The sequence below is a fragment of the Scardinius erythrophthalmus genome (assembly GCF_964197995.2).
Source record: "Scardinius erythrophthalmus genome assembly, chromosome: 13".
NCBI lineage: Eukaryota > Metazoa > Chordata > Actinopteri > Cypriniformes > Leuciscidae > Scardinius > Scardinius erythrophthalmus.
Genome location: NC_138233.1, coordinates 38,710,701 through 38,722,902, shown reverse-complemented (window position 1 = coordinate 38,722,902; position 12,202 = coordinate 38,710,701). Strand labels below are relative to the sequence as shown.

Here is a 12,202-nt window from a genome sequence, read left to right as displayed (position 1 = left end):
GTGTATTCTAATACATGACAAAACCAACAAAAACTCCCAGCACATGCAGTGATAAGGCCCATTATCCTGAACTATCCAGTGTTTATTTATCACCATGTTGATCACCATCCCATGCTATTATTTGTCATCACATGGAAGAAATGACACCTTTTGGTTACTCATAATTAAACACCGTGCTGGGTAGAAGTGTTCATTTTGTCAGCTGTTTTAGTCCTGTGTCAAATGTACTTTTTAGTTTTCATCATATTTAGTCAACCCTGTACTTTTTTTTGTTTAGTCAAATTTTAGTCGACAAAATGTCTCAATTTAGTTTTAATCAATGAAAACTTGAATGTCAACCCATACGCATGGTTTATTTTACCTCATTTAGTTTCCTGATTTATTATTATAGGCTATATTTATCATATACTGGTAAAACAAGAAACTTCTCTCAGAAATTAAAACAGTGATATTCCTTATAATCCAATAATTCTGGAACTGCTGCGTCTGTGTAGATGAGAGAAGCAAAGTGTGTGTGCGTTGTGCACACACTACATTATGGCCAAGCATGCACCCTTATGAATAACGCGCCACTGACTTTAGACGAGGTTTTTCCTGGTCAGTGGCGGAATTGTTTTCTGAAACTGCAAAATAGCACCAGGGAACGTTTGCGCCGGAACACGCCTCCTCTTTGCGGTGAATCAGCCCCCGGGAGCGCAAGTTCATTCCCTAATTTACCGACGTGCGTCTGTGGAGGGAAAAGTCTGCTGTGCGTCGGGGGCAAAATAGTAATGATGCATGCGTCGCTGTACAAAGTCAATTGCGCTGGGTGCAAGATAGTATTGTCAAGCAGAGTAAGTGCATTTATTCAGCATCCATGTATAAATACATTACCTAAAATTAGTATTCTAGATTGTTACTAACTACAATTTTCGTCATGTAGGCCTAATCAGTAACCTCAATTTGCAAGTAATCTGCCCAGCACTGATTAAACATTAAACACAGTTAAACATTCTGATTACACTTTATTATAAGGTGTCCTTGTTTCAGGGTAATTATATATTTAAGTACTGAGTGATATTAATTAACAACATGTACTTACTATAGGGTTAGGATGAGGGTTTGGTTGAGGGTTAGTTGCATGTAATTATGCATAATTTACTGTTATTACTATGGTAAGTACATGTAACATGTTACATGTGTAACAAGGACATTGTAAAAAATAAAGTGTTACCAAATTTTTAAAAACTGTACATGTTCCTGGGCAATATTTGTTTTGGGCAGAAGAAATAACTTAAAGTACATTCAAGGGCAAAAAAAAGGTTAATAACTGAAAACAATAACATGCTATAGCATACACACACACACACACACACACACACACATACGCAACATTATGTGCTTTCAAATTGAAATATGACAGGAAACTTCATGGAGTCTCACTCCAGGCTGTCTAGAACGCGTCCTCGTGACAAAGCGCATTTCGTTCTTGTTCTTCGGTCAGCTAGCCCGCTAGTCCATACACCTGAGTTATTGGTTTGCCGTAATAATTTGCGAGACCTTCCCCGTAAGAGAGGAGATTAGCATATAAATAGCAGATGCACAGAGGACCATCACAGCTGAGTACATTTAATTTTTGGTTTATAAGATTGAATGGGTTTTTAAACGCATAGCTATCAAACTTGGCCAAAGACAAATGAAGTGTAGGGCTCAGTTGTCCGAGGCTGTACCTCCTCAGCTCATTTTTTAAAAGGATAACAGACTTGCTTAAGGAGTGTGCCTGGCCAACGCTTCCCTGGGCACAAAGTAATTGAGATTGCTTACAGAGTTAATTAGACCGTACAAAATATATTGGAGGGCGCGAGGAGCACTTTAGCCCTGCTGGAATGTGTTTTTCCCAGTAAGTGGGGGACATTTAACCGGAAACTCATTATCTGGACCGGTCTCAGGGTAGAGGCCGGCGCGGGATCAATAGAGTTCACTGTAAACGTCTGGCTGCTGTACACTCGTTTAGTCTACAGTCTGCATTATTCTAATATGTGCATGTCTACTTATGAGACTAGTTAGAGAGCTTAGAGACAGTGCTATTAATATACAACATTTTATTATATAATAATAATTATTTTTATATTTTCCATTTTTGTTAATGTTTAATAATTAGGGGCCAAGCATTGAGTTACGGCACCTATTGTAATCGTAAGTGTTCTTCTTTTTCTTCCACTTCTGCTATTGAGTCTATGGCAGCCCATTTAACCGAATGGTAAAAAGTTGTGAAATTTGGCACACAGATAGAGGACTGTCTGTACATTAACCACAGCAATTTTGTAGTCTCTAACTCAATCCCTCTAGCGCCACCAACTGTCCAAAGTTGCACTCACGTTTATGCTAATAACGTCTGAACCGTAAGAGCTAGAATCAAAATTCTTTGGCTCAAGACGCCATTTTGAATTTTCTATAATAAAAAAAAAATCCTTTTGAACTTTTCCTAGATATTTCGTCTGATATTAACCAAAATTGGCTCCGATCACCTTCAGACCATGCTGGCAAAAAGTTATTAAAAGCTTTTTGATAAACTTATCCGTTCTCGAATAACGCACAAATTAATTTTATAGAAGTGCGCGCCAAATTGGATGCAAGGTTATATCTCCACACCGCTTTCGCATATTGAGATAAGTCTTGGTGCATGTTATCACAAAGCTGAGGCTACGTTCAGCTTTTCAACACAGCGCCACCTACTGGTTAGAAGATATGAAAAATTGTTATAATTAGAATTTCATAAAACTGGTCTCTTTTAATTCAGTGCACCACACCGAGTCGAATGATCCCCAATTTTCCAATATCGTCCATTTTGAATGTTTTGGTATAATGCTGTACTTTGGAAATGCATTAGTGTATGGTTACGAAACTCGGTATGTGTCATCTGGACCTGGCGCTGAAGGTGCTTACAGAATAACGCCACATTCTGGTCAAAATTTATAATGAAATTAAAAAAATGCGAATAGCTTTTGATTAATTTTGCCTATTTTAATGAAAGTGGTCTTGATAGGTTCCTTGGGTCATGCCTAGAACAATGATACCAATTGTGAGACATTGAAAATTGCTGTCCCCCATTTTGAATTTCTTTGAAAACCTACTTTTTTCTAACTCCTCCTTGACCGTTGGTCCAATTTTCACCAAAGTATGATTGTATTTGTGATATTTCAGACATTCTGACTAAAATAATCAAAAAATTGTTGCAGTTAGTCTGATTCTCCCAGTTATGCTTGCTTAAACTAAATAAAATTTAAGAAATGTTTGGCAACTAGCTGAAATCAAATAAGTTTTATTTTTTTATAAATATATTTTATTTTAATTCAGTTAACATTTATTGTATTTCAAGTAACAAGTAATTTTTTTTTAGTTTTTTTTTTTACTATAATAACCCTGGTTGGAGGGACAATATCCCAGTATTTACATTTACATTAAAAAAAAATATATATATCCTGTTGATTACACATTTTTATACCTATTATTGCATAGTAGAAAATACAGCAACACAACAAAAGCATAAAACATTACACATGTTAATTCTGCAATTTATACTAAAATATATTTCTTAGAAATGAATCTAGTCTATATATTCATTTAAATAAAATATTATGATTCTTTTATAATTATGACATAATTAGTTTACTTTTGACCAGTAATGGCATGTTTCAGTATGCAATCATTACGCTGATATCGATTTGTGAACTACGAAAGAATCAAATTCTCCAAATGTTTTGTATCATTCCCTAGAAACTTTCCTGGGCTACTTTACCTGATTGTCAGGTGTTTTATTGTCCTCGCACACAGATCATGGTTGAAGCCGAGAGAATGAGTGTTTTAAATGCAAAGGTGTTTTTCTTCAAATGTCAGCAACACCTGCGTCAGCAAAGACACACTCGTTCTCAGTGTCCACACACTCCAGGCCGAGAATTATAATACTGCCTTGTGCCTTCGCAGGTTGACGGTGCTGATTTTATCGCAAAAGAATTAAAGTGATTTAAACATAACAGCTACAATTTCCATTGTGCAATGTACTTTAATCTATCAAGAAAGTAACTGCATTGGGTTAAATAAAGACAAGATGAATAAACAGTCTGTTCTTCATCTGGTGGCAACCAGGCATAAAACAGTCTAGGTGAGATTGAAATGATGTTCAGAGATTGTAATTAGCTGCAGGTTGCAGAAAGACTGATCAATGTTTCAATTTAAGTACAATGTTACCTTCCTTTTTCTTTTTTTAAAGCGGTGACAGACTTCCCCGTTTCTCTGCTTCCCTGTGGACTCTATCGGCTATTAGCAGTGCTGTTTACTTGTGTTAAATACTATGAAAAACGTGGAAGCAACTAATTAAACTCTCAAGGACCAGCCGTGAGGGACATGTGGAGTGAAAAACAACTTATGTTTAAATGCAACAACAGTGAACACACTGATCAACCTGAATCTGAAATATTCCCGGGTGAGACAGGATTAGTGCTGTCCGAGAGGCATCCGGTTCATTTTTTCCAGTTTAACGCGTTAAAAACATTTATTACAATTAACATTTACATTCACATCTGTTTTTTCTGTCATACTTTGGCTAGAGTTACATTATATGATCACGCTTTTTTTTAAGCCTTATACATTTTTCAAAAATTGATAGCTTTTAATTACATTGTAATGTTGAATGGATATAATTAATGTTTAAAATTGGGGGAAAAAAATAATTTTCATGAGACATCAGTTGCTATTCATTCATAAAAAAAGATGCCATTAAACAAGATTTTAAAATATACTGTCTTTATGTTATCTCTACATTCATTTGGAGAATAACTGTGAAATTATTACATTATAAAATATATAAAAAACATAAATAATATATAAATATATACTGTCTTTATGTTATCTCTACATTAATTTGGAGAATAACTGAAATTATTACATTATAAAATATATAAAAAAAGGTAAGTGTTTTAGTTAATCACAGAAAAAAATGTGTGATTAATCTAGTTATTTATAATTGATTGACAGCACTAGACAGGACATCCACATAAAGGATGTATTCAGCAGGGTATTGCATTTTAATACAAGATGAGAAATAATCTCGCACATCAAGGATCATTTTGATATTATGCTGACTTTAAAGTATCACTATTCATTACATTACAAATTTTAGATTGCGACTACCGGGCTTGAACATTAGGCATTAGTTAATTTCACAGCCACAGAAAGCACGCAGATGTGTGTGTGTGTGTGTGTGTGTGTTCACTATAGAGGGCGCGCTGGTTTCTGGAGAAACGCCACCAGTGCACGTAATTGAGACCTCATGCAAAGACAGTTTATACCTCAATCTGCAACTGTCAACATATAGCCTGCCCGCAATAATGAAAAATAAAAGCAAAGCAAGCTAGAATCTTTAGTGCTTTATATTGAGGTCATCACCGAGACAATTAGACAGAATAAATGGAAAAGGAACGCTAGACTTTAAGCAGTGCCCTCGAAAGAGGAAGGGCACGCAGATTATATAAACCGTTTTATTCCAACGACCCCCATATTTAAAAACTGGCATTCTGTTCTGCATTGTAGCGCACGGGCCGCTTAAGCACCTTTTGAGTAAATTAAAAGGCATAAATTGTGTTTAGCACTAATGCAGACGTCGTGGTCTCCCCAGGCCCGCGAGTCTGAGCGAGGAGGGGGAAAATAGCCTTGAGTTGCTTTTCACCTTTCATAAATTCCAGGCTTGGGATTTCTGTACCTTAAAAGAAAAAAAAAAAAAAGAAAAAAAAATCATTTGCAGCCCGGTGGCTCATTGCTATTCAGCGCAGATTGATGGTGGTCATTTAGCCGGCAGTGGAAGTTAAGTGCTGCTGTCGCTCTTGAAGAGCATAATTGGGAGGTTCCACAGGTCAGCGGCAGTGACAGTTTTCTCTTTTGATTAGTGTTGGAGTGATAACAAAACTTACAGCGCGAGTGATGGATGAGGCGGAGGGAGAGAGAGTGAAGCGCACCTGAAGACACCAGCCACACTTACAGACGCACAATATGATTATAGAGCTTTATTCTTTTAATTAGTTGTGTTTAGTAAGTCATCACTTCTTTTTCATTGAACATACTTGGAGTTAATAACCATAAGTATTGAACTGTCTGTATTGAAATGCACTCAAGTGATAGGCCTACCTCAAATATAGTGGTTGATTGAGATGGTTTTTTGTTAAAATGCTAATTAAAAAAAGTATTTGGAGAGCTCGTTTAATTCTGACATAAATGTTTTACTCACTATTTAATTGTTGCTTTCACTGGCAGTCAAAAGCTTGGAATAATTAAGAATTTTTAATGTCATGCTCAAAATGGCTGAATTTATTTGATCAAAAATACAGTAAAAATTATGAAATATTATTACAGTGTAAATCAGCTGTTTTCTATGTGAATATATATTAAAGTGTAATTTATTATTGTGATCAAAGCATCATTACTCCAGTCTTCAGTGTCACATGATCTTTTGTAGCATTATAAATGTCTTTATGACTGTCACTTTAATCAATTTAATGCGTCCTTGTTGATTAAAAGTATTAATTATTTTTTTTCAAGATTGATCTTACTCCATATTTTTGAATTGTAGAATTTGCATAAAAATCTAAAGCAGCACAACTGTTTTCAACATTGATAATAATCATAAATATTTCTTGAGCATCAAATCCTCATATTAGAGTGATTTCTGAAGGATCATGTGACACTGAAGACTGGAGTAATGATGCTGAACATTCAGCTTTGATCACAGGAATAAATTAAACTTTACTATATATTCACATAGAAAACAGCTGATTTAAATTATAATAATATTTCAGAATTATTACTGTATCTTTGATCAAATAAATGCAGCCTTGGTGAGCAGAAGAGACGTCTTTCAGAAACATGAAAAAAATCATATTTATTCCAAACTTTTGCCCCCGAGTATTTTAAAAGAGTGCTTATTTGACACAATATTTGCTCAAAATTCACTGAAATCATTTTGTCAAATCAAATCCGTCACATACAAGTGTTAAAAGTGCACCGATAAGCTTTGGCATTAACTTTCTTTCAAACCACGAGCCTTATGAAAGCTTCTCAACTCAGCTTGAGCATTAATACACTTAAGATCAGGTCTGTAGTCTGGGTCTGGTTTGGTCTCTGCTAAGACGGGTTTATCTAGTGCCAGCTGGTCTCCTTAAAGTCACCGCATGATGTGAACACAGACTCGTATCACCCTCTCTTTTGTAGAACAGCCTGCAAAAAGATCTTATCAGAAGCAGTTCGACCTAAGACTAAGACACCCAGTACAAGTGCGAATCCACCGGCAGATCTAGTTTATTCGGGGTTGTCCCATGTTGCCCCACTTTCTGAAACCCAGCAAGTTATTACGGTCTCCTTTGCATGCTGACAGATGCTGGAAAACGTATTTAGCATAACCAGCACTATTTTATACAGTCACAGTTAGCTGGGACAATACTCAGATAGACTAGCACCAGGAAAAAAAAAAATTGGATGTGGTCGAGTGGAAATTCTATTAAGGCTTTGAATTAAAATGTTAAGATGTCCCACGTTACTGCAGAGTTTGCGGTTGAGAGTGCTGTAAATCTGTGTTATATCCTGAGGCCACAGTGAATATCCCATCTGAGTGTTAATCAGCCCACAGAGAATTACACACTGTCAGCAGACCAGCGCTGTTTGTTGGAGAACCACCAGAAAAACTGGATGTGTTTTGCAACAGTAGTTTTTACAGCATGCACAGAGTTGGAGAAAACTGAGAAAAAACACTTCTTTATTAAGTGTTATTTATTGTAATGTCTGTTTTCTGAGCTAGATGAGAGCTCCTGAGGATGGAGAGGACAGCGAGGAGGACTTTGTGGACGTGCCGGAGAAGGAGGGCTATGAGCCTCATGTTCCTGAACATCTGCGGGCTGAGTACGGTGAGTTTGTTCAGGTGCATCATGCATAATCCACATAATCTCTGGTGGATATGACCACACACTTATGGTGACGCGTCTAAGTCCTCTGGGGAAGCCTGTTTGTTTGCAGTGCGGGGCAGGGGATATTTCAGTGTGGGATTGGTGAGTTTAGTTGAGAAGGTTAGCCGTTGAAAGGTTCAAAGCGCAAAAGGAAAGTTTGTTTTTGAGAGTTAAGGTGTAAAGCGTGAAACGTACGACGTATGAGTCTGCTTTTCAAAAGCTGTAAGTTTTACTTCAAAAATAGGTCATTTGACAGTGCATTAAAACCCTGTTATTGCCTTCGGGTCCGTTTTTAAATCCATAATTTTGTAACTGTGTTAAGACTGTCAAAATACACATTATTTATTTATTTTAACAAAAAAATGTAAAAAATATAGCCATCTAAACTAAATTGTTACGCCTTTTGCGTTCGGGTCCGTTTTGATCAGAAAGTGAACTGTGGTTTTATTTTTTTTTTTTCATCTATTTTTTAGTTAGATTTGTCTCAAATTGATTGTGTAAAATACATTTAGCCTCTTTCCTACACTCCTTTATAGTTTATAAACATGCTTGTGCATAAACACACACAATAATTCTGAAATTAAAACAAAATTACATAAACAAATTAATGTGTTAGGGTATGTTTACACAACATTGTTTTCAACTCAAAACGGAAAACGTTTCATGTGTTTTGGTGGTTTATTTGTGTTTTTGAGCCTGAAAACTCAAGATTTTTTGCAAACGGGCTTCAAAGTGCAAGTTTTTGAAAACAAAGCCTTTACCGTCTCCATGTAAACAACAAAAACGCAAATTAGTGAAAACTGTGACGTCACGACATGACGTGTTTGTGTGGTGTTTCTTGACAAAGTGTCATCGCCATCTACTGGCCTGACATGCATGATAATTAATAAATAAAATAAATTTCGCAGATGCGTGTGAACGGGGGTCGTCTGCTTTTTAGTTCATTGTTGTCGTGTAAATACACTCTTAATGTGCTTGTAGAGCAAACGTTCATAGACAGTCTAAATGGTGTTTGGTAAAGTCCACATTTCACATTTTTCTGCCTCTTTACTGATGAACCATTGCAGCATGAAACGGAGATTCAAGCTGTTTATCATCTTTTTTCCATATGAAAGTAAACTTTTTTGCTAGTAAAATGAATATATATTATTTGAAAACATTTCAGAATAATAGTGATGTTGTTTTGTTAGAAAAAGAAAATGTAGGTTTTATACATTTAGACTGTTTTGAGCAGTTATGAGTTATATGTCTTAAAATGAATTTAATTATATCCATTGAAGTCAATGGAGTTCATTCTGGTCATTTTCTTATTATATGTTCTTATAAGTTTCATCTAATGATATATTAAAATAAAATGTCTCATAAATATTGAGAGAAATATGTATTATCCTGCATCACACTGGTTTTTGCTCTAGTTCTTGAACTTCTTAATTGTTTTAATTAATAAAAAGGGGGTAAATGAAGTAATAGCATGGTAAAACATGGTAACATTCAAAACTTTGCAACCTTTTAGCATTCGCTCATTAATGAGAAGTTACTGATTAGATACACATGTTTTTAGTTGAAACATTGTTATGACTGTTTAATGAGCTTGCATCACCATGCAAAAGGTGTATACAGTTTTTTAATCCATTAGGATGATTAAATCGGAAAAATAACTGATTCATATCTTAACAAATATGTTGTATTATTATAAAGATGAGTCTCATCAAATCTGTCAAGAACATTTATTTCCAGGTCACTACAAAATCAAAGGAAAAATAATGATTTTTAAATAGTGACATTTTATGACAATTAAGCACTTTCCCCCTAAATTATATATAAAAAAATAATGGAAAGTATTTACAAATCATAGTAATATTATGCATTTGTTGTGCTGCCTTTAATTTGTTGATTTATAGGTAAAATCATAATTTGTATCGCATTACAGTTGGTGTTTGGTGTGAAATGTGAGAAGCACAGTAATATCACATTCACTGTAAAACAGCTGCACATTTAATAAACTCGGATCTCTTTTTGAAAGGTAATAAATTGCTTTAAGCCTCGTTTAAATCAATTATAACCTGGGGCCGCAGATACAAATCTGTTTTGACAGCTGACTATTTGTACATGCAGAAGATTGTTGTCCATCTGGGCAAGGACAGCTCTATCGACATGAAGCCACAGGCGAAAGACAGAGGTCACGCGATAGGTCAAACGCCAGCTAAATACCACAGATTATATTTGACCTCAAATCCTGGATTTAAAGTTTTGAATTTACTGCCATGAAAATAATCGATTACAGTAGCTAATGAGGTTCATGCAGTGGTTTAGTAATTTCCTGCTAATGTCTGATGAACTCACGCCGTACAGTAATGATGAGATGTGACTCCTGTTCTCTTTCTTCATTCGTTCCCTCTCAGCATCTCTAAGCAGGCTGTAACTGAAGATTCATTAGGATATCATTTCTACAACTTCACAGAGCCAAGCTGCTTTCTGCAGTAAAGTATGTAATGATCAGTGCACTGGCCATGCCAAATTAACAATGCGCTGGTGTTAATGAGCGCCCATTAGCTTAGAGCGGTGATTTACACCTGCTTCTGTGCGCTAAACTGCTCACAAACCACATGAGGGACGTGCTGAAGTTTAAAGGGGTCATGACATGGATTTTTTTATTACTTTAAAATGTTCCTTGAACTTAACTTATAATGTTAATAAAGTCTTTTGCACAAAAACAAAATAATATATATATGTATGTGTGTGGAAAAACAATTATTTTCAACCCTCATTCTGACCCTCTGTCTGAAATGATCAGTTTTTAATGTGCGGCTGCATTAAGACTTGTCAGTAAACAGACACTGTTATGATTGGCTAATGTCACTGCATTGGAAACAGGATCAACACACACTCGCTATTGCATGCGAGTAAGTGTTCTGAAAACATCCATATACAACATTTACAGACAAATCATTACGAAATCATTGACTTACGGTTTTTAAAGCTTTATCTTTCAACAAAAGTTTCTTTATAAACTCTCTCTTGCACTGTGCCTCTATTACAAAATAAAATGCTCCGAACAAACATATAATCACCCAACTAATCCGGGACGCCATTAAAATAAGCCATCCACTTGTTCCAGATGCTGGAAACCTTCTGAAGTCTGTACAGAGACACAAACCAGCTGTTTAAACTGGACAGTGTAGACAGCGTCAGTCATTATAATGGCTTCTGCTTGCTTTTAACGCGACGCTCACATCCAGCGTAGGCAAACGTTAGCCGTTAAGTGACCAGTGGGCGGGGCCTATGGTGCGATGATGTAAAAATATTCTCCGATGTTATATGCAAATGTTTTTGCCCGTGCAAGCTATTTTTGTAGCTTGATTAAATAAAGACCTCCTGAATGTCAAAAGATCAAGGCAAGTTTGATTTCTCATGTCATGACCCCTTTAATATTTACGGTTAGGGGCCTGATCTAGACCTTAACCCCAAATATGAGCAATAGCACTAGTGATGCTTACCTTAGCAAACGCCACCAGCAATCATGTACCGCAGTGAATCAGATCTGAGGCTGATTAGAGACGCGTGTATGTCAGTTCTTTTCTATTGAATTAAATGCGAAAAGCACAATTTTTTTTTCCTACACTCTATATGCAAAGGAATATAGATTGAAAATGGAAATTGTGCATTAAGAGCGCAACCATTCGCAGTATAATTTAAATACTCCTAAAACGGGACGTGGGAAATATAATTCTGATTTACTGCCAAGTTAACTCCATCATTTCAGATTTATCAATCAGCGCAAGTTAGCATCAGCCGTTTCATTTAATATTACATCAACCTGTCACAGGACTCCAGCTCATCTCTGGCTAATCTTTTCCTTTCTTTCTGTCTTTCTTTCAAAATCGCTCCGGCTCTCTCATCCAGAGAGAAACCTTTTCATTCGAAAAGTATTTTGTCTGTTCCTCTCCTCCTTTCTCTCTCTCTCTCTCTTTCGCCGTTCCTTTCACAACAGCTTTTATCTATCCCTTTATCCCAGCGTTCCTGTCAGGACGTTATCTCTCTCAAAATTTACATTTTAATTACAAGGCCTGCTGAACTCAGGAAAATCAATAACGCCACCATTGGCAGCTCAACTCTATGTCTACTGCTGGGCCTCTCTATTTCCTCTTATTGATTTATCTCTTTAGCACCTGCAACTTTATTGCTTCAGACAAATAGCTACCATTTTGGTCAATTTGAACAGAAAAAGAAAGGAT

The 12,202-nt window shown here is 36.0% G+C and overlaps 1 protein-coding gene across 1 annotated transcript in view; it reads left to right on the top strand.

Annotated features, from left to right (window-relative positions):
• The window catches only part of uvssa (UV-stimulated scaffold protein A), a 42,072-nt gene that overhangs the window by 17,121 nt on the left and 12,749 nt on the right, over positions 1-12,202 (top strand). The window contains exon 8 of the mRNA XM_081383536.1: positions 7,823-7,928. Coding sequence (XP_081239662.1) covers positions 7,823-7,928 — 106 coding nt within the window. The remainder of the gene's footprint in view (positions 1-7,822; positions 7,929-12,202) is intronic.